This window comes from Podarcis filfolensis (assembly GCF_964270895.1).
Source record: "Podarcis filfolensis genome assembly, chromosome: 17".
Taxonomy (NCBI): domain Eukaryota; kingdom Metazoa; phylum Chordata; class Lepidosauria; order Squamata; family Lacertidae; genus Podarcis; species Podarcis filfolensis.
The window spans coordinates 22,652,104-22,675,540 of NC_139621.1; the positions used below are offsets into that span (position 1 = coordinate 22,652,104).

At 42.9% G+C, this 23,437-nt stretch overlaps 1 protein-coding gene across 1 annotated transcript; it reads left to right on the forward strand.

The window, feature by feature from the left end:
- Window positions 1–5,975: 5,975 nt before the first annotated feature.
- TYRP1 (tyrosinase related protein 1) lies at window positions 5,976–18,304 on the forward strand. Its single transcript, XM_083592555.1, has 8 exons — window positions 5,976–6,200; window positions 6,913–7,387; window positions 9,938–10,260; window positions 10,497–10,701; window positions 12,372–12,539; window positions 14,123–14,302; window positions 16,412–16,558; window positions 17,864–18,304. Exons 2-8 carry the CDS (start codon window positions 7,024–7,026, stop codon window positions 18,067–18,069), a joined length of 1,593 nt encoding a protein of 530 aa, XP_083448681.1. The 5' UTR covers window positions 5,976–6,200; window positions 6,913–7,023; the 3' UTR covers window positions 18,070–18,304.
- Window positions 18,305–23,437: the final 5,133 nt, after the last annotated feature.

Here is a 23,437-nt window from a genome sequence, read left to right on the forward strand (position 1 = left end):
TCTTTTAATTTACACCTAGCTGCGATATTCTTCCAGGTCTCCCTCAAGCCTCAGTGGGCACCAGTTTGTCACCTATCATACATCACTCAGGAAATCCAGATATGTCTCAACCCATTAATGCACTGCGTGGTGAAGGCAGTCATGATTCCAGTCACTTACGCTGAGGAGATGAACTCAAGCGTGAAACTGAAGGCCCGGCACATGCTAACTTTGTCAAAGCATTGTCCCAGGAGCTGCCCAGTCTCTCGATTCTCTCCTTCAGCTCCAGGCCACATGTTGGAAGGAAGCCAGTTCATATTATCAATTCACACCTGACCTAAATCTGACTGGCTTTCAGACCAATCTTCTCCTAACCATCTATGATGTTGAAGTTGTGCCCATCTATGTGAAAGGGACTTAGGGAGGCATTCATTATGGCCACAAATCAAGTCATTAGGTGTCTCTGCACTCAGAAACCAGCCCTAAACAGTTTCAAAGCATTTTTTTTAAAAAATACTTAAATATTTCATTCCACCTTTTGCAGTAAAAAGACCTCAGTTCACACAGCGAATCCCCATAAAGCGGGTATAAAAAAAAACGGATTGAAAACTCATCAGGAATAACAAGAAAAAGAAATTTGCTCTGAAACTAGCAGTAAAATAACAGCAACTGTTGAAATTAAAAGCACCACTCAGCAAAAGGCAGATTAAAACAAGCAGGTCTTTAAGGCCTGTTTAAAGGAGCCACATGTATGTTCCACAAAGAAGAAGACACTATAAAGGAGGCCCCATAGCACAGTGACAGAGCATCTGCTTTGTGTACCCTCCAAGTGTCCCTACTTTCCAGTGACAGTCAAAAGAAGACTGAACTCCTTCTTTGGAGGCTTTTAGGAAGAGTTCTAATGATACCTCTTTTCCATTCAGCCCTCTGATTGTTAAGCTAGTTTTTGAGTTGTCTTGTAGGGTCATTGTATTTTCTTGGGGGCGGGGGTTGATTTGATTTCTGTTTTAACAGCTACTGTAATGACCACTTCCCACATTAAATGGGGGGCACCCTTTGCGTGGTCGCACGCAGCCCCTGAACCCTGTGCGGCACCATTAGCACAGGCTTGGCTTGGCCTTCCCCAGGTGGGATACCTGGAGGTCTCAGCCTACCTCAGCCAGTTGCCCAATCCTGCCTGGGGAGACGTTGCCAAGGTGATCAGGCCAGGTAGCGGGAGGGACCACATGCCCACTCAATAGGGGGAGGATCTTACCTGAGCCTTGGACAGGCAGCTTAGAAATGTTTCATCCAAATACATTTAACAAAGCTGTTTTTCCATTTCTCTGTTGGGATAATACTCTGTTGGGATACTACTCTGTTGGGAGCCGCCCAGAGTGGCTGAGGCAACCCATTCAGATGGACAGCATACAAATAATAAAAGTTTATTATTATTATTATTATTATTATTATTATTATTATATACAACTTATGAGAAATATTGGTGCAGCATCAATTGTCAGGTGGACTCTACTTGCTAGCAAATTAGAATGATTACCTTCAAAAAACTATCAAGAGGGTATCATCAGGATTATCTTTATTAGTAATGGATGGGTTCCTGTTCAGTGGTTCAAGAGCAGCTGCAGAAAAATATGCAAAAAGATCGTTCAATAATAGAAATATGTAAGCAGTAGGCTGGAAATGACTTGCATTGGCCCCAGTTGCATGCTTATACCGAGGCCCCTACGGAAATAATAAAGAAGGAGTACTGACTCTGTGTATGTTTCCCAGAAGCATTTTATTCCAGCATATTCAAGAGCCCATTTCATATCTCCAGCTAAGATTCCCCGAGCTTTCCTCTTCCTCATCACTCAGCCAGCTATGTTGCAGGTAATCCTATTACAAGCAGAAAAGCAGGGGTGGTTCACCTGTGAGCTTCCAAATGTTGTAGGACTACAACTCTTATCTGCTTGGACCATTGACTGTGGTGGCTGAGGCTGATGAGAGCTGGAGTCCAGCAGAAGCTGAGAAAACATAAGATTGCCATCTCTGAAAATGTTTAGTTTTCTAGGGTACCTCATGTGCCTTCTCCTATATCACAAGCATGTCTCCTGAGCCCACATGTAGACAAGAGCCCCCAAGCCATTGTCCCAGATAGAAGCCGCCATGTTGGCCCAACCCAAGGTAATTCACGATAGTGAGAAATAGCTGGAAGCACCTTTTCTTTCATGAACCACTTGACAGTAGTTGCCCTACTGAAGATCTGGTCTTGTGCGGATCACTAGCAAACCATCATCCTGTTGCCCGTGGCAGATCAGCTCAGAATGAAGAAAGGGGATGTTATTTTAATCATATGCCTTTTCCTCTGCCATGCAATGGCTGAGAACAGATTCTAAATAAAGCCTTTGTTTGAAAACTGGGGCATTGTGAATGAGCTATCGGTTCTGTAATCTCAGAACTGTTAACTGTGGTGCCCTTTTGAAAGCTGGAATTTTCAAACAAACCAAAAGCCTACAACCTCCAGCAAAGATCAGAAGCTGCTGCGTGCTTTGAAAAATCCCTATTCACATTTTAAATTTAGGGCATTTCCAGACCTTATAAAAGCCTCAACCCCCCCCCCAATGACTGCTTTATTAGGTTTAATCCCTACCACTGAAAGAGGAAGTAGACACCAAATCACCTTGTAATAAATAAAAATAGGCTGGATAAGGCAATAGTCAGGAAAAAGTTCAGGAAAAGGTGACATGAAAGCTATACATTCAAATTATAAAAGAAGAGAATACAAACATCAAAAGAGGAAAATGAAGTGGGGTTGTTGTTGTTGTTGTTGTTGTTGTTGTTGTTGTTGTTCCCCAGCCATTCTGAGTGGCTTCCAGCACATATAAAAACATGCCAGTGTAGAATTTGTGTTCTAGTAGTTATGATGCTACCACGGGCATCAACTAATAGGTGCCTGTCGAAAGTGCTTTTTTTTCTTAAAAAAAACAACACATTTTGGGGTACTCTCATTTTCCTTCTCATATTGAAATACTGCCCCTCAATGAGGCCAAACTTAGATTCACAAAATGTTTAGGGGTATGCGTACCCCTGCATCCCCCCCCCGAAAAAAAACACTGCCTATCGAACTATCACAAACTATGTCAACACAGCACTTCATCTGCAATAACTGTAGTATCAGGAGTAGAAAATGTAACATCCCAGAATCTCAGTATTGCCAATCAGAAAGCACAGCTTCTTAAGAATAATGTCACTTATACTTACCACCACAGTTTCATACCTGAGGAGCAGAAGAATTCACCTGGCAAGGTCTTCATGCCCTCTCAGTGTAACAGAGCAATGATATGGTGTGATAAAATTGAAAGCGGTCTTGATTTGCCGCCACCAAATCAGAAGTGAACATCTCCTTAAAAACAGTGTGCCTGCTGCAATGAATTCTCAGGTACTTCATGGCTAAGTGAGATATGATATTTATTGACTTAAGAGGGGAACGACACTGTTGTAATGCACAATACCTTTTTGTACCCTGTTCTGAGTACTACTGTTTTTAAAAGATTTGAACAAACTTGAACATATTTGGAGGAGGGCAAAATTTGGGAAGAGCTTGGCAATCAAATCCTATGAGGAGAAGTTGAACGAGTTGGCATATTTAGCCTGGACAAGAGATGATTCAAAAGTGCTATGATAGTCATCTTCAGATTTGAGAAGGGCAGTTACCCAGATAATGGAGCAAAATTATTATTAGGGCAGATCTATACCATACATCGAAGGCTGGTCGCCGAAGAATTGATGCTTTTGAATTACGGTGCTGGAGGAGACTCTTGAGAGTCCCATGGACTGCAAGAAGAACAAACCTATCCATTCTTAAGGAAATTAGCCCTGAGTGCTCACTGGAAGGACAGATCGTGAAGCTGAGACTCCAATGCTTTGGCCACCTCATGAGAAGAGAAGACTCCCTGGAAAAGACCCTGATGTTGGGAAAGATGGAGGGCACAAGGAGAAGGGGATGACAGAGGATGAGATGGTTGGATAGTGTTCTCGAAGCTACCAGCATGAGTTTGACAAAACTGCGGGAGGCAGTGGAAGACAGAAATGCCTGGCGTGCTCTGGTCCATGGGGTCACGAAGAGTCAGACACGACTAAACGACTAAACAACAACAACAACATACCATACATCACTGAAGGGGGCAAGGAGTGCCTAGTGCTGGTGGTGTCTAAGGTCTTAGCATTTGTACCCGTGAGTTGAACAAAATGTGGAATCATACAGTTGGAATAAACTTTAAGGGTTATATAGTCCAACTGCTGGCCGATGCTCTTGAACCTGTTATGAAGGACAGCCAACCACTATCCAAAGCAGCCTTTTCTATTGTCAAACAATCTTTGCCAGGAAGTTCTTCCTAATAGTCAGTCAAAGGGAGATTTCCACCATGCATTTAAAGTACATTCATTGCACATTTGAAACAGTTGACTTACACCAAAGAATCAGGGGAACTGTCATTTCATTTCCTCCTCACAGAATTGTATCCTTAACAAACTACAGTTTCCAGGTGTGGTTTGTGTGTGTGTGTGTGTGCATGTGTGTCAAGTTTTGTGCTTTAAATGCACACTGGGTATTATTTAAGTGTATGGTATAAAGTAAAGGTAAAGGGACCCCTGACCATTAGGTCCAGTCGTGGCCGACTCTGGGGTTGAGGCGGTCATCTCGCTTTACTGGATGAAGGAGCCGGCATACAGTATCCAGGTCATGTGGCCAGCATGATTAAGCCGCTTCTGGTGAACCAGAGCAGCACACAGAAACGCCGTTTACCTTCCTGCCACAGTGGTACCTATTTATCTACTTGCACTTGATGTGCTTTCGAACTGCTAGGTTGGCAGGAGCTGGGACTGAGCAACGGGAGCTCACCCTGTCGCAGGGATTCGAACCGCCGACCTTCTGATCAGCAAGCCCTCGGCTCTGTGGTTTAGATCACAGCGCCACCTGTGTCCCTGCTGTGTATGGTATAGATCTGCCCTAACATTTCCTTTCATGTCATTTGTTGGTCAAACTACAATTAATCCAGAATGTGGCAGTTAGACTGGTGACTGGGCGTGGCCACCAAGACCATATAACACTGGTCCTGAAAGATCTACATTGGCTCCAAACACAATTCCAAGTGTTGGTGCTGAACTTTAAAGCCCTAAATGGCCTCGGCCCAGTATACCTGAAGGAGCATATCCACCCCCATCGTTCAACCTGGACACTGAGGCCCAGCTCCAAGAGCCTTCTGGCCGTTCCCTCACTGTGAAAAGTGGTGTTACAGGGAACCAGGCAGAGGGCCTTCTCAGTAGTGGCACCCGCTCTGTGGAACGCCATCCGATCAGATGTAAAGGAAATAAACAATTACAGTATCTGACTTTTAGAAGACATCTAATGGCAGCCCTGTATTGGGAAGTTTTTAATATTTGATGTTTTATTGTGTTTTTAATATTCTGTTGGGAGCTGCCCAGAGTGGCTGGAGAAACCCAGCCAGATGAGTGGGGTATGAACAAAAAATTGTTGTTGTTGTTCAGGTAACTCTACATGTGAGAGACATTTGACCCATGCCTAATATTTGTCGAAAACTTATTTATTTATTTGTTGGTCGTCACATCTGACTTGTTGGCCAACATGCTTGTTGGAACTATTAGCCATGTACTGAGCGAATATAGAAGAGTTGGCTGTGGCATCACCAGAAAGCAGTTGACTTCAGAGGATTTGGTTCCTTGTGTGAAATTGAAGCCCTTTGTTTTCCAAATAGCTTCTTCCTCCTTCTGTGGTGTGTGATATGCCTTTGCTTCATTCTCCCTTCCCCAAAAAATCCCCTTGTGGCCCTTCCTTTGCACACAGAATAAAGAAAGCTCCTTTGGTTGTGGGCTCTCTGTTTTCATTGCAATTACTTGCCCCTGACCTTTCCTAAAACGTGTAAAATCACAAGGAGATCCGCATGAAAGGAATCATGTGCTGCCAGAGTACTTATCCGGGGAAGCTCATTGAAGTAGAAAGGGATTAAGAGGAGCAAGAAAGAGAGAGAGAGAGGGTCACGCCAAACCAAATTGTTGGCAAGGCTGGGATTAGAAAGCAGACAGAAATCCAAAACAAAATAGCTCGGCTTGGTTTAGGGCAGCAGCTGCAGCAAGAACCGCAACCTAAAAGTACAATCAGCCAAGAAGAAAAAAACAATTAACCAATAAAGAAGATAACAAAGCAGAGAGATCTTCTGGAAAAAGTATGTATTAAGATTGTTTTGTTGTCAACAAAGTGATAAAATGCTGATGTGTATAGGAACAAATTTGTGGGATTTGGGGATGAAGGGCAGTTTGGAGATGCATCTGCTTAGAGCAGGAATGCAGAATGATCTCTTGCAAGCAGCTGCCTGACTGGAGTATTCTAATAATCAGTGTGTGGAAAACTTCCTCACTTTCTTGAATGGGAAACCCATAATTGTTTTGGTTGAGCAAAGGGTTGGAGTTAGAGGGATGTGGACAGAAATATCTGGATTAAAATGGCTCTTGTATGAAGCAATTTAAACTGCAATCCTTGTGTACTCAGAAATGAGTCCTACTGATTTTGCAGGGGCTTACTCCCAGGTAAACGGGATTAGTTTATACATCCAGTGAGGCAAGACATGTTCTAAGTACTCCAAAGTAGTGACACTGATTGCTGCTTATGATTATAATGATTGATGATGACGATGCAGAGATCCTAAAGACAATTGCACTAAACTCTCCCTCAAAAATGCAAACCCTCAAAAGCAAATAAGGAGGTTTCTTTCCATTTGTGAAGGAACATCGTCTACACCAAGCAAATATAGGGCAAAAGATTAAGAAATGGGCCCCCAAATGTGTGGGTGAAAAGTGTGTCATGGGTCTGAAAAGCTTGAAGATACCTGCTCTACAGCATTTCAATGCCCTCTTTCATTTTTGTTTCTTCCATTTTAGAGCTTTCATCGCTATACGGAAAGGAAGTGAGTTCACAGCATCTTGGCTCACAAGAAAGGACACTGACTTAGATCCATTCACTATTTTTATTGTTGAATTTGGACCATCGCTATGCATCTATCCATATTGCTTCTCTTCGCCCTGCTCAGAGAAATTAGTGCTCAGTTCCCCAGGCAATGTGCTACCGTTGATGCGCTGACAAGAGGGGAATGCTGCCCAGACCTGTCTCCAGTGGTGGTTCCTGGTTCAGACAGGTGTGGGTCATCTTCTGGAAGGGGGCAGTGTGTACAAGTGACAGCCGATTCCAGACCCCATGGACCCCAGTACATGCATGATGGGCGAGATGACCGTGAACAATGGCCTCTGCGCTTCTTCAACCGAACCTGCCAGTGCAACAGGAACTTCTCTGGATACAACTGCGGAGCCTGTCGAGCTGGCTGGAGTGGACCTGCCTGTGATCAGCAGATACAAATAGGTAAAGACAATAGCAAGGAAGAGGGCATATTTGTGTGTTTTGGCACAGATGTGTCCCCCTTTTCTGATGGTTTCAGCCTTTTCAGTAGCTTAGGCTGATATTTCTCTGAAAAATTGATCATCCATAATGATTCAGTTTTCAGAACATCTGTGAGCTTGCAAACAAAATAACACTGCATTGCAAATGCATTGGCATCTGCCTCTAAAGATTTTCTTCGCAGCAGAAGTTTTCAGTCTCTTAGAACGCAATAACCCCCTACTCGGAATTAAGTCTTATTGTCTTTAGTAGATCCTTCTCCTAGGGAAGTGTGTGTTGGATTTGCAACCTAAATCAGAATATAAAAGAATTGCAAATAGCATAAACAACCTTTTGGAAAGGTATGCATTATAATGACTAGATTGGTGATTATGGGGCCAAATTCATTGATTTGCTTAATACCTTTCTCTTCCTTCTGTATTAGCAAACATCTTAGGTGGGATGAGGAAAGGAGGGAATACAACAGAGGGAATAGAATAGAATAGTTTAGTTTAGTTGGAAGGGATCCCAAGAGTGATCTATTCCAACCCCATGCAATGCAGGAATCTCAACTAAAGCATCCATGACAGATGGCCATTCAACTTCTATTTAAAATCCTCCAAGGAAGAAAAGTCTACCACTGTCCAAGAGAGTCCGTTCCACTGTCAAACAGTTCTTACCATTAGAAAGTTCTTCTTCATGTCTAAGTTGGAATCTCCAACCTGTTAAAATCATCTTGACTCCTGATTCTGTCACCTGCGGCATTAGCTACCCCTCCCAGTTTGGTGTCATCTACAAATTAAGAATTCAGTAATGAAACCACCTTCACCAAGAGTTCACTTTGAAGGAGTGGCAGCAACAGGTATTATTCCAATCTGAGGGGGGTTTCCAGGGAAGACATCAGTAAGAGATGCTACACTATTCTAATGGAATGGTTTTAAGAAGAGGGCAGAGATGTCCCATTATCTTGTTGTTGCCAGCGTTAGAGACATCAGTGCTATTTTTCTGGCAAAAGAGGTGCTGGAACTCACCATGAATGCTTCCCTTGTTCTCTTAAACTGGCAATGGTGCACACCTGAGAGATGCCAGAACTGAGTTCTGGTGAGCTCCGGCTGAAAAAAAGCCCCTGAGAGATATAGTAAAAAGATTGCAGTTCCCAGATTCACATGTACAGTAGCAAGCTGTGTGGTATGTTCATTTGATCTCTCCTTCCTTGGAGGTTTTTAAGCAGAGGTTGGTTGGCCATCTGTCATAGATGCTTTAGGTGAGATTCCTGCATTGCAGGGGGTTGGACTAGATGATGCTTGGGTCCCTTCAGACTCTACAATTCTATGATTTCCGAATAGATATTTTGCACTGAAATGCAATATATCCCAACTGTGCTGTCTGCTGGAGGTGCAGCCAGACTTTATGCCTGGCTGGCGGACCCCACAGAAGACTGGCCCTGCCAGTCCACCACCAGAGCACCACCCACTCACCAGGACCCTAACTGACCCAATCAAATTTAAAATTTGGGTGAGCAATCCTGCCAACTGCTGTAGCTGACCAAGGCCAATGCAGCCCTCCCTTGTTCCCCAGCAACCACGCCATGCCACAGTCGCTGCCACCAGTTATGGTAATTGGTATTTATTGCAATTAAACTTGATTGATTGTTTTTCTTTAGCTGAAACCATTATATTATCGTAACAAAAGTCAGGGTTTGGGCTGGTTCATATTATGCACGTGTAACACCTGGTGGCAGGCCAGTGTGTGAAAGCAAACCTTTAGGTGTCCCATGTCTTTTGAACTCCTGTAAGATTAATAAATTCTGGCTCACAGGATACAAACATAACTAATAACCTGAGGAGGAAACAGTTGTGTGGTCTGTGATACATTGAAATCTACTGGCACTGACAAATGCACATCTGCACCATCTGCACTGTGAATGACCAAGAGTTATGTGCTAGCCATATTCATGTTACTTTCTGCTACTCAAGACATCCATACATGTGTTTGTGTCCGTTTGAATTGTCAGCAAAAGGGATTCTGGTGTTGAGTTATGTGTGCAGAAAGAGACTCTCTGTATCTGCCCATAGTCCACATCAGCAGAGGAATCGTGGCGAAATTTGTGTATGCACTAAACAAATGCTTGACATGTCCCTGGTTCCTACAGTTTGCTTAAGGTAATTCCTGGATAGGAATGAAGCTCCATTGTGTAAATATGGACACTGTCCTTGAAATATTATAGATTATAGATCATCAGAGGTTACTACTGTATTTGCTTTTGCAATGGAATCTCCATCTCTTCTTAGAGTTCCAGTTCCCAAATCTTGAAATCCATAAAGGAAGATTAAGAGAAAACTTTGGATTTAACTCCTGTATTTATTCCTGAATAAAATACAACAATCACATCATGCTGGAGAAGCCAAGTTCTGATTCTGAAGGCTTGGGCTTCATGGATAGTCCTTTTTATATTGGCAACTGATAGGCATGAATTATTTGTTTCCTATTTATATTTCCCTTTAATCCATAATATGATGTATTTTTAACCTTTAGTCAGAAGAAATCTTCTGGATCTGAGTAATGAAGAAAGGAATCGATTCCTAAGAGCCTTGCAACAGGCCAAGAATACAATTCACCCTGACATTGTGATAGCTACAAGGAGACGTGAGGAGATATTGGGCCCTGATGGCAATACACCGCAATTTGAAAATGTGACCATTTATAATTATTTTGTGTGGTCCCATTATTACTCTGTCAGAAAGACATTTCTTGGACCAGGGCAGCAGAGCTTTGGTGGAATAGATTTCTCCCATGAAGGACCAGCTTTTCTCACCTGGCACAGATACCATCTACTACAGTTGGAGAGAGACTTGCAGGTAATGGCCTTTCTGTGATGCACATGCTATGCTAACAAGTCAAGGTGTGGACACGTTCCAAAATGTCTCCCTTTAAGGAACCTCATCCCCATTCCCATCCATATAGTGAAACATTACTAGACTGGCATCATAGGAAGAAATGTCATGATTTAACAAGCTCAGGATTTCATCTGGTTTTTACCTGCAGCTCAGTGTAGCTCACCATTAACCCAGGTTGTTGTTGTTCATCTCATCAGGACATGCTGCAGGATCCTTTCTTTGCCCTCCCCTACTGGAACTTCGCAACAGGTAGAAACACTTGTGACATTTGCACAGATGACCTCATGGGAGCAAGAAGCAATTTTGACACCACTCTGATAAGCCAAAACTCAATCTTCTCTCAGTGGCGTGTTTTGTGTGAGGAGATTGAAGACTACGACACGTTGGGTACCATTTGCAACAGTAAGTCTGTGTTCTTTGGGTGTACTTTGTTGTTGTTAGGTCCCCGGCCCCCAAAGAGCTAATATTTTCACAGATTCAAGGCCATTTTGCCTCCTCGTCTTCTTCCTTTGATGGCCAGAACTGGAAACAAAGAGGCAAGGCAGGAGCAGTGGTGGATCTTGGGGCCTCAAGTTTCAGCAATGCCAAAATTCAACACTCCTCCTGCCTCTTGCAATCCTTTCTAGATTATCGTTGTGGTATCTGCTGTTACACCCCGAGGCTTTGCTCCGAGTGTCACCAAGCCTAACAGGAGAATGGGACAGTTGCACTAGAGTTGTATGTTATTTACAAAGTGTAAATAAGAGTACAGGAAGCTCACCAAAAACCTCTGCCTAAGACAAGAGGCACAATTCCTCCTTTCCTCCTTATCTGAGCTGCATCATTAAAACCAATAGGGATGTGTTCCTGTCCCATCCATTCCTGAGGCCCTGCAACTCTGACCAGGTGTTGCAGATCAGCCTCAAAGGCACCCTGTATGCTGCCTATGGCTCCCACAACCCTGTGTGATGGGTGTCAGGAAATGCCCATCACCCACCAAGATACATGAGCTTAATCTATTTCCTGCCATCTTCATTTCCCACACCTTCCTGCCCCAAACTAACTACCACACCAAGCAAATATTGACTAGATGGGTTTTACAGTTGATGCAGCAACAAAATGAAAATGCTTGAGAGATACATATGCTTTGCTTCCATGGAACATGGTGCCCTAGGGTGCTGGTCTTCAACTGATGGGTTGGGACTCATCAGTGGGTCACAGACTGTTCCAGGGTGGATCAAAACAGGAGCACTACCACCCTGCAAATAAGGGGTAAATTATTAAGAAATAGGTACATATTTGAGTTAAAAGTGGCTCCTGGGTCTGAAATAGTTGAAGATACCTTGCCTTGGATAGCTCATTATCTTGGCATTGTTCCGTAGATGCTTTGGCTGATCTTAGATCAGCAGTAAAAGAGTCTACAATCCTTTATTGGTCATTGTTGAGAGTCAGCATAATTCTCACACTATACTGACTTTGGAGCTTGGGGGTTCTCTGCTTGAGCACCAGCTCCCAGTGCCCCAAGCAGAACCTGATTTTACCACCATGGGTTGGATCCAGCAAAGTCCAAGCATGTGCAGAATAATTTGCACACATGCAATGGAACTTCTTCTCCCAAACCTACCCCAACCTACACGCACATGCAGAGAGAGAGAGAGAGAGAGAAGTGTCTGGTTGGCCACTTTGAGAATAGGATGGTGGACTGGATGGGCCACTTATTCCCAGGCAAGTGTGCATATAAGATTGCAATTGACTGCAACTTTTGAGCAGGGATCATCGTGGTCTGTTACATAGGTTGGCATGGCCATAGTTCTCACTGTGATACCCGACAATGATTATTAATAGCTTAGCTCTCACTGCAGCAGAACTACAGCAAGGCAGCAGGGCTACAGCTCTCTTATGCGTGTCTGATGGTATTGCCACTGAGAATTCCCTTGCAACGATTCAAGCGGTGCACAGAGTGGTCCTTAGCCAAAAGCCAAAGACATTGCCTGTTTTCTCTGAGCCTGACCCTCTCTTTCCTAGGCTTTGTAGTCTGCTAACACATCAAAGCTCACCCTCTTTCTGCTCCCTCCCCTTCCTTCATATGCCAGGCACAGAAGGAGGCCCAATTAGACGAAACCCTGCTGGAAATGTTGCCCGCCCAATGGTGCAGCGCCTGCCTGAGCCACAGGATGTTGCTCTTTGCTTAGAAGTTGGATTGTTCGATACGCCTCCGTTCTATTCAAATTCAACAGACAGCTTTCGTAATACAGTGGAAGGCAAGTAATTCTCAAATAAAAGGTTTGAAACCAGAGGGACATGGAGCTCGCCGTACTCACCGAGTTTGCGCATGGTGAAAAATAGTCAAGTTATTTTGCAATAGAAAGAATCTATTTAGCAAACCACCTCTTTTTATACCAAGCCCATGACTATGTGAGGAAAGTATTCTCAAGATCTGGAAGTCAGATTGGGTGAAATGGGGACCCCCATTGTATCATTTACATTTTCCTAAACTGGAACAGGTTATAATAATGTCCTTCCTTCATTAATTTATAGAATATTTATAAACCACCAACTATCACGCCAGTTTCATTGTGATCGCAGAAACATCATAAAATTGTAAATGCATAAGATGCAAAACAAATGATCAATGCTGAATCAATTATGAGTATTCCTTCAGTTTAAAAAAGAACAGAAAAACATAAATCACCATATCACTTTTTCCCCTCAATGAACTAAAACAGAGTGAATGAAGTGTATTATTGCCAATTTCTCCAAGTATCCCCCCACCCCAATAGCTAAATGGTTTATAGGAGTCAAGGCTTTTCATTCTGAAACCCTGATCCATCACAAAAATAATTTCATAGCTAGCAAAAATGTTCAAAGGAGTTTCAACATCCTTGACTTCAGCTACAATCACACACACATACACAGGTACCTTATGTTTCAGATCTTTCAGGGCATGTTTGCTGCGGGGGGAAATAGTATCATGAGCAGCAATAGTGTTTATCCATTGCTTGAAGTATTTTTGTTCTTGTCCTAAATGCAAGACTTACATTCTGACCTAGATAGTACTGATCTGGATGGACCAAGGTTCTTACTCATATGTGAGTCAGTTTCTTATGTTCCCCTGACATTTACAGAGAGAGATGCATGGGGAAATATTGCTGTACTATATTTGTTTAAATATAAAGCCAATGCAGAATTTAACATTTAATTCTGTTCAGCCCAGTTTGAGCTCTTGGCCTCACTGCAGAAGAAGGCAGAATATTCCCCACCTAATTATTTCAGTTCTTCTGATGACCAAGATTCTGACATTACAAGAATTTGTTTAGTGGTGCTGGAGAATCAGCGCTGAGAATTTCTGGGCTCCCTGAAGCAGAAGGTCCTTCTCCAAAGTCAATCTGCTGGCAGCCATTCAGGAAAAGACATGTGGGGAGCTGGAGGAACAGCTGGCCCATTAGGATACATAAGAACATCTTGACACTTGTGTCGACGGCTAGAAAATGCACGTGGTGGTTTCAATTATGTTTGCTGCCATTCCGACCCAAAAGCTGCCACTGTAGCTCAGTGCAAGACAGATTTGTGTTTGTGTTTCAATGTGCAACATTCCACTTTGCTTGTGCAACAAACCCACGAGCAAGCAAATCACTTTGTATTCATATAGCATCATTATTTAATCTCAAAGTTGAGTGTCTCGAGGAAATAGCAATCGTGTGCATTTGAAAGAGTCTGTGATATGCAAGGAACAATGCCATTTCCTAAGAGAGTGGTCCAAAATCATGGCAAACTGAATTATAACCAGCTGCTTTAATCTCACTGCTGTTTCCAATTTACACCTCTTCTTTATTCTTACGTGCAGGTTACAGCGACCCTTCGGGGAAGTACAATCCAGCCGTGCGTAGCCTTCACAATCTGGCCCATCTGTTTTTGAACGGCACGGGAGGGCAAACCCATTTGTCCCCAAATGATCCCATTTTTGTCCTCCTGCACACATTCACCGACGCTCTTTTTGACGAATGGTTGAGAAGGCATAATCCTGGTGAGTTCTTGTGATTCGCATTATTTATTTATTTTTTATTATAAGATATTTATTAAGATTTTTTATAATATTACAATAAAATAAAAAAAAACCAGAATAACAAAAACACAGAATAAAGAAACTTTTTTTAAAAAAGAAAAACACACATACATTTTCAATTACTTATTTTCTTTAAACTTGTTTCCCGGACCTCCTCATACCTCCCTTTTTTGTATTCCACCCCAAATTGTTAGTTCAGCAAATCCTTACCATTATATTATTACCTATTTATAATCCTTTTTTTTCATATCTCTTAAAGCATTACAGCTGGAAACCACTTAATTTCAATCCAACATCATTCTAACACTCATTAATTTTACAATATTTCTGTAGATAATCTTTAAATTTCTTCCAGTCTTCTTCCACCGACTCTTCTCCCTGGTCTCGGATTCTGCCAGTCATTTCTGCCAATCCCATATAGTCCATCACCTTCATCTGCCATTCTTCCAAAGTGGGTAGTTCTTGTGTCTGGGTAGTTCTTGTGTCGTGGTTCGCATTATTTAACCTTCAGGCAAAGAGAACGATTCGCCCACTACCCGAGTCCCACTCAGCAAAGTAGGTGAGATGCAAAGGACAGGCTTCTGTTCCCACTTGCACAAACAAGCTGCTATGATCCCCTTGCAACAACACAGCCCTTTCAGAGGCCTGGGCTTGGGGATCAGGGGCACAATCGCATCCTTTTACTCCTGTCTTCAGAAGCAGAATAATATTTAGCCAAAGAAGGAGCTATTGTCTTGGTTGATGATGCAGGATAAATTACACCCAGGGATCACAAGATCTTAATGGAGTTTTCCCAGGTCAGTTGACCGGAACAGCAGAAATAGTTACATACTCTTTTCTAATTGCATAAATTCACAAATCACACACTGCTGCCCTTCATTCTCTACCCCTCTTGCAAAAAAAGAAGAGGGGAAAAGGATAAATCAAACAATGTACTTGCTGTTACAGGGTATATATTTGCATATAGTCTTTAAAAATCTTCTAGCCATTTTTGTGCGTGTCTTACAATAAGTCAAGTGGCAATTCTGGCAAGTTCAAAAGAGCTGTTTGTTACTGCTGTAAAATCACATAAGTTCGTGTCATGTTCCCCTAACAAATACAAAAGAAAAGCAGATGGCATGGCAGGAGGCAGCCAGTCTCTCTGGGTTTCTGGGCAAAGAAAGAGCAAAAGGAAGGAGAAGAGAGAAGAAGCAAACATACAGGGCTTCAGAGTATGTTTTTCGGCTGCATTTGCAGGGGTTGACTCTGAGGGGGCTCAGAAGCTTATCAGAGAAGGCAGTTGTTGATCGATAAACATCCTTGACCAATTGCTTGTCCACCTTTGCTGATCTCCTCCTGCACCTCCTACAATGAAAAGTCACAGGGAAATGTTCAGCATGAGCCTCTCTCTACTTCTGTGAGGGTAACAGTGAGGTTAGAAGGACATCACTGGTGTCCCCTGCAAGGATGTCCCATTTGTTGGTCACCTGACATGGAAGCCTCAGGGAGAAGGGTCACCAACCCATCACCTATGGGTGCCAATGTACTTCTGATGGCACTCGTGGATGGTGTCAGCAAATAGCCTCTCAAGAATCCACAGTGCATGAGAGACTGTTTGCTCTTCCTGCTCAGTTCCTGTTTGCACTTTCTTAACCCCACCGACATTGAACACGTTGCTTTAAAGATGACCAGCCCAGCGTACATTGGATGCCGGGACTGGACAACCTCTCCCTTCATTATGAACAAGAGAGAAGTGCAAAGAGCTTTTCTCTGCTTGCGGACTGTTTCATCGTCTTCCCATTAATCATTCATTCACCCCACACTTTTCATTCCCCCTCACTTTCCAAACTGCAGAAACTTGGGTGGGGGGAAATGCTTTTGTTCTGCCGGGGTAACAAAACACTTCAATCAACTCTAATTGCACAAATCTACAGTTCTGGTACGCACTTAAAATCCCTATTGCAAAATATTGACAGTCTGGCGGCACCCTAATTGTTTGTAATCTGGGACTGGCCACCAAGGCTCCATGTTAATTTTGTTATCTTTACCAAGTTCCTGAAACTGAACAAGCAAAACATTTTCCCCCTTTAGATATCTCGATCTACCCACTAGAGAATGCCCCCATTGGACATAACAGACGGTACAACATGGTACCATTCTGGCCCCCCGTGGCCAACAATGAGATGTTTGTTACAGCACCAGGAAATCTGGGATACAGTTATGAAGTTCAGTGGCCAAGTAAGTTATTAAGCCCCTCTTTTTCATTACATAATTCTTTCTTCTTTTCTGTTCAAGTGGTTCAAATGTTGATTTACTATTTACAAATATTCTGTGCATGAAATAGCTATTAAGGGCTGTGCTCCTTTCCACGGCTGCTTAAACTTGAACTGTATCTAATTTGAAGCCTAACAGAAATCACTGGTTTTTCAATCTATGTAGTTTGCTTCACCTGCTTTAATGAACAAAGAAACACTGTGGGGGAAATGCACATTTTTGGTATCATCAAATGATAACACTGAATATTCAGGATTCAACAACTGAGTTAATGGAGCAAAGGAAGCAGTAAAAAACAAGTGTGATCTCCTTACCTAGTATAGGAAAACTAAATGATCCAAAAAGACACTATCAGAGGAGTAGATTGGTTCCTTAGTTTGCCCTTGCTTTTTGTCCCCATGTTTACAATTCAGAGTTAATTTCTAAGGAAGGTCAGTTTGGATATACTAATGCACAAATTCTGAATACATAGCCTAATAATGGTCTATTTAAAAAGAAGTTTCCCTGTTCTGATTTACAGAGGAAATAATTCAGGTTGCATGAGTTGAATTAAGTCCCTCAGAAACCCACCATCACGCAGTTCTTGAATTGCTGTGGAACTTCATATTAGACAGAAAGAAGTACTTCTATAATAATAATAATAATAACTACAACAATAACAATAATAATTTTATTAAGAATATTACAATGAGTTAAAGTAAAAGAAAGAAATGCCTAAAACATTTTTAAAGTTGCAATCAACAGCAACTTGAAATGACTGGGACTTGTTATTATCCATAATCTCTAAGAAGAATATTCAAATGGATTAGACTTTTAGCTACATCCAGTGATGTAGTTCAGCAACTGGGGTGTGCAGTCTGAGTCAGCGGCAGGTGAGGCAAGGGAGAAAGAGGCTCAAAACCGCCCCTCGATGAGGGCAGATCTGAGGGCTGAGGCACCCCATTTGCAAAGGAGGCAGCGGCTACCAGAGCCCCTTGCCTCTCCTTGGTGGGCGGCAGCAGCACCCTCCCTCTCCCTTGACTGGCCCAGGGGTGGGGCGTGTGCAGATGTCCCTTCACCATCCACAAGGGGGGGAATGAGCCACCGCTGCCCCAGCCCTGAAGGCCCAGCCCAGGTGCGAATTAGAGATTGAAGGGGCCTGGTGTGAGGGGGCCTGCTTGCCCCCCCTCACCCTTTCACAAATCTGCACCAGGGCCATGACCCCCCTGACCCTCCCCGTCTACATCACTCAAGACTTTAACCCTGTGTGCCCTTCCTGTTTCTTTCTAGCTCGGGCTCTCCAAGTCACGGAAATCATCACTATTGCCATTGTCACTGCCTTGATCCTGGTTGCAATTATATTCGCTGCTGCCACATGCATCGTCCGTGCCAGGAGAAACAAGGATGATCTTCATCAGCCGCTTCTCACGGACCAGTACCAGACCTACTCGGACGATTATGACAGCATACCAACCCCAAGCCACTCCATGGTGTGAAGTGTCAGCAGTTTATCTGCACTCTGTAGCATTTGCTCTTTCTGATCTGATTCGCAATAAAGAACATGAAGAGTGACAAAACGTTCCTTAGATTTCATCTCGCCAGGGAAATCTTGAGTCACTTGTGTTGGTAATGTGTGTTTTTGTGTTAGGCTGGCTCGAAATTTCCCTCAAGTTCACTTGCTTCACTCCTTAGCTACCTACCTATGAAATAAACGTCCTGCACTTCCATATTGCCAAAGTCTGATGATGAACATTTTCCACAAGTAGCTGAGTTGCAGCTTATTAATTGCAGCTTCTTCCATTTAGCTTTCTTCTTCTTCTTCTTCTTCTTCTTCTTCTTCTTCTTCTTCTTCTTCTTCTTCTTCTTCTTCATTTTAATTATTTGCCTCTGCATGGGCAGAATTAAGCTGAAAAGAGAGGATGGCTTTCCTGAACATTTTCAGCATCTTCTAAAAGGACCCAGTCTTTCAACAATTTGTTGTGGATTAATTGAAAAGGAGACAAAAGTGTTCCCTTGTCTACTTGTCTAGGAAATGTTCTCCACAGTGGACTTCGTTCATCCACAGTGATTCTTGATTGGCCAAGATCACCCATGTGACCAATCTAGAAAGCATTGCTTCCCTTCAAAACTGGCTTAGTTTCCCTCAAGTGAATGTAATCGTACCCACTCCGTGAATTGTAAATGGCTAAGATGGCAGAGAAGCAGTGGCACATAGGTGAAAGGAGGGCACTAAAGAATTTGCTGGGGGCTGGGGTGGAGAATACACCATGAAGGGTTCCACACCCCACACCCCACACAAAACATTTACACATTTTTCAAACAGTAGTTTCAACCCTAAAATCAAAAGGTGCAAATTTGCAGTCCTCCTACTCCAAATGTGCGAATTTTCAGTCCTCCTACGCATATATAATAATAATAATAATTTATTATTTATATCCCACCCATCTGGCTGAGTTTCCCCAGCCACTCTGGGCGGCTTCCAATCAAGTGCTAAAAACAATACAGCATTAAAATTTTAAAAACCTCCCTAAACAGGGCTGCCACACGATAGAGCTCAGTTGGTAGAGCATGAGATTTTTAATCTCACGGTCATGGGTTCAAGCCCTAGGTTGGGCAAAAGATCCTTGCATTGCAGGGAGTTGGACCAAATGACTCTTGTGGTACCTTCCAACTATATGATTAGATGGCAGCCAGATGCAAAAGAAATCAGATGTCTTGCATCTTTGATAGTTGCATAAATTTCAGACGGTGAAGCTCTTTTGCACTGATGCCATGCCTCTGCTTTTACACTCAGGAATCTGTTCTTCTTGCTATGAGTTTTTCCCCAGCACTTTGTTCTGAAACAGTCTGCAGGTTATGTCTACATGCAGTTTATATCATTCATTAACTTATATCCTTGAGTAACATAGGAGGTTCTTATGAAAGAAATATAGGTCATTTGATTCATTTTCATGTATGCAGAAAAAACGTTCCCATCTTTTGCACATCAGTTTAAATGAAGGGCTAAAAGAATTGCATCAGAGGGCCAGGAGATGGCAGTGCTAGAAGCAATTAAATTCTTCCTCGCTAGGGGGAAAAAAGCTGATCTATTTCTTAGAAATCTGATGAGTAAAAGGGACTAAGTACAAGGAATCACATCCAAATTCCCATTCAATATTTGGAACGATTTTCAGACAAAAGACTTGAATGTTTCATTTTAAAGAAGACACTGTTGTAATATGTGCTGCAGTTTTGAATAATCAAAGATTATTTGAATAATCTTTAGCTCAGTCCATAAAGCATGAGACTTAGGTTTTATCCAGTGCTTTTTTTCCTGGGGGGTGCAGTGGGACGCATACCCCTAAACATTTTGTGAGTCTAAGTTTGGCCTCACTGAAGGGCAGTATTTCAATATGAGTAGGAAAATGAGAGTACCTCAAACAATTTTTTAGGGAAAAAAGTACAGTGATACCTCGGTTTAAGAATTTAATTCGTTCTGGAGGTCAGTTCTTAACCTGAAACTGTTCTTAACCTGAGGTACGACTTCAGCTAATGGGGCCTCCCGCCACGGCTGCACGATTTCTGTTCTCACCCTGAAGCAAAGTTCTTAACCCGAAGTACTATTTCTGGGTTAGTGGAGTCTGTAACCTGAAGCATCTGTAACCCGAGGTACCACTGTACTGTTTTTATCTATTTCATTAATTGTTTTGAACCTGTTAGAGTACACCCACACCCACACACGCTTACCTGAGAAGAGCTGCCATGAAACTCAGTGGCATTTACTTCTGAGCAGACTTGCTGATGATGACATTGTGAATATGCTATTACCAGGGCAGCCCTAATTGCCACGTAGTCAGTGTATTTTACAGTGAATGGCTAAAGAGCCTACTAAGAGTTGTATAGTTCATCCTAGTTTGAAAACCCAGGTTAGGTTGAACAATGCATTTTTAAGCAGAAAAAAAGATTACACTATCCATAGAATCAGAGAGCTGGAAGGGACCCAATGGTCATCTAGTCCACCCCCTGCAATGCAGGAATCTCAGCTAAAGCATCCATGACAGATGGCCATCCAACCTCTGCTTAAAAACCTCCAGGGAAGGAGAGCCCACAACCTCCTGAGTGAGGCCGCCAACTCAAGTTCTTCCTGATGTTTAGTCAGAATCTCCTTTCTTGTAACTTGAAGCTCTTGGTTCGAGTCCTACCCTCCAGAGCATGAGAAAACAAGTTGGCTACATCTTCCTTCTTCTTCTTTTCTTTCTTTTTCATTTCAGGAATGGGAAAAAAAAAAGGTTTGCTTAACCCTAGACAACAAGTCATTGGAATAAGGTTTTGCTTTTCTGAAATGTGATTCAGGTGCCTTGCTCAGTTCAGGGTAAACGTTGGCATTAAACCAAACATATTCTTATATTGCAGCACTGAAAATTGTAAAGGCTGTTGAGAAAGACGTACGCAGAACACAAATTTGCAGCGGTGCAACGTATACACCATAATGATGTGCTGGTTGATGCTTGCACTGTGTTGGAAGCTGAAAAAAAAGTATTCTTTTGCATTATTTGCTTTTTTTCATGATGTTCTTGATTCCAGAGCACCAGATTCCACCAGTCTGATGTCAATAAAAAGTCAAAGAGCACAGCTCGTTTTTAAATACCACAAACTTTTCTCCGTCCCACCCAAAGGAATTTGAGAGGCTTTGCAAATAAATCATTTGCTCATTAAGCATTGCTCTGGCAAGTAGAGTCCTCTTGTGTGCTCTTTGGGTTCTCATGGATTGTGATGTATAATTGCTGTAGTCAGTTTATGCACTGATGACATCATTTCCCAATCTCTCTTTTCTATCTCTCTCTCTCTCTGATGTAAATTTAACTATTTCACAGACAGCACTATGCAAAGCTATCTCAAATAGAGATGGATGAGGTCCCCTCGGGGTTGATTTGGGTTGGGACAAAAGTGCAGAAGGAAACAAGGGTGGCGGTGGAAGTCCTACAATGAAAATCCAAGCTGGAAAATAACCTGGGCGTCTTTATGCTTGCATTATTTTTATTACAAGTTGCAGAGATTTGTATTTTGAGGCCAATGAATGATGACGCTTGGTGACATCTCTAGCCATTCATGAGGCTTGTCTTGTCTTTTTTCACATGCATTGAAAAGAATGCTTGTTTTCAGAAAGGCAAGCTAAGAACATAGCAGAGGTATGATGGCAGGGACATATATATATAAAAAAATGAAATACTGGCATGGAGATCAGATCTGACTATGAGATGGATGATCAAAAGGGAATGCAGTTCATGGATTTAGAATAGGCAAGGACCTGGACAGCATTTATATTTCTTGGAAGCCCACTTTGAGAAGGGGCCAAAGTAAATAAGCTGAGATTTAATCTTTAACCACAAGTGTTACTTCCCCCAAACCTCTCTGGTGGGAAGGCAAACTGTGGGTCGATTCTAGTACAGGGACCATAAGTTTTTGACCTCAAGTATAGACCAACAGTTATTTAATAAGAGTTGAAGGGCTCCCAGGACAACCAGGTAACTGAGAAAAGAAACAGAGGACTCTTGGAGCTTTAATGGTTGCATAGGATACAAAACTTTGACAGGTGTAACCAGACCAGAGCTGGAACGTCTTTGGGGGACTTTTCAAGCTCAAACTGTTCTGGGGGCTGGGAGGAGAAGAACCGATACATCTTGGTGCCTGACACAATGGACAAGATGGTGCCCCCTCTCCCTTACATGTTCAGAATCTGACCAGACTTGAAGTTGGTTCTTTCTTCAGTACTGATGATGGGGCATCTTCTCCTCTACCTGAGGGCAACAGGCCAATTCGTCAGAGGTCAAGAACTTGTGGGCAGGTAGAGAACTTTGTGGGCATGGTGGGTTAAGCTGTCCTTCAGCAACTGCCCCGCCCAATGCAGCCACTTCGCTCTTCAGAGATGACCCTGGAAGTCACAAAACTGCCCACGTGCCCTTTTCACCTCCCTGCTTATGTAACCCTTGCAGCAAATGGAAGCTTTCATGCTCCCTGTCAAATCCACATTTTCCAGCATTCCCTGTTAAGTGGGATCATAGGCACTGGCGGAGGAAGAGGAGTGCGGGGGGAGCACACCGCCCCCGGCAGCGCGATCCCAGTAGGGTGCCATCATGGCTGCCCCCCTGCCCCGCCCCTGGGACATGCGCCAGCCCTGCCCCCACCTGCTCTCCGCCCCCCGGTGCCGAAGCACGAAGCTCCGCCACTGATCATAGGAGCCAACTCCTAGGGGCTGAGGTTCCTTCAGAGGGGGGGAGGGGCAATAAAATATTTTAGGTGGCTACTGCCCAAAAAATTTAATGGGCATTCAAATGGTGTGTGTGCACCACATCATATGATTGATTGATTATGCAGGGTGGAGCTTACCTGGGCCTGATGGGAACTGAATGCTGGAGATGTGTGGAGAGACACAGGTTGCCCATCAATGCATCAAGTAGTGGATTTCAGTACACTGCACCTGCTTGCTCCTTTGGTTATAAAAATGGACTATAGTCCCCATTTTATTTGTGATTGGAACTGGCCTGAGTTGAACAAAACATGCCTGCCACTGCCACCGTGTGCAGTTTGAGCCTGAGACTTCAAAAGCCTATTCCTCAAGCTATGCAAAACCTGTAATTTCTATAAATGCATATTATGAGTTGTGTGCTTTAAAGAGCAATGAACTAACTATGTAATTTGGCAAATTTCAAAGGCAGACCTAGGCCCTGTAATAATACTGGAATTGGTAACAGAAATGATATGTTTGGAGGGTGTAAAATGATTACTCCCTTAGGTGCAGTACTAAAATACTTATTTGGTCCATTTAGCAAGTACAAATAATAGCTGCTCGATACAAGATACGGTTTATGGAATGCAGCACAACTG

Bases quoted from the DNA above. Each gene is read 5' to 3' on its own strand.
- TYRP1 (XM_083592555.1), top strand. From the start codon at position 7,024: ATGCATCTATCCATATTGCTTCTCTTCGCCCTGCTCAGAGAAATTAGT. The intron at 10,261-10,496 runs GTAATGGCCTTT...TCATCTCATCAG, and splicing joins AGTTGGAGAGAGACTTGCAG to GACATGCTGCAGGATCCTTT. The intron at 10,702-12,371 runs GTAAGTCTGTGT...TTCATATGCCAG, and splicing joins GTTGGGTACCATTTGCAACA to GCACAGAAGGAGGCCCAATT.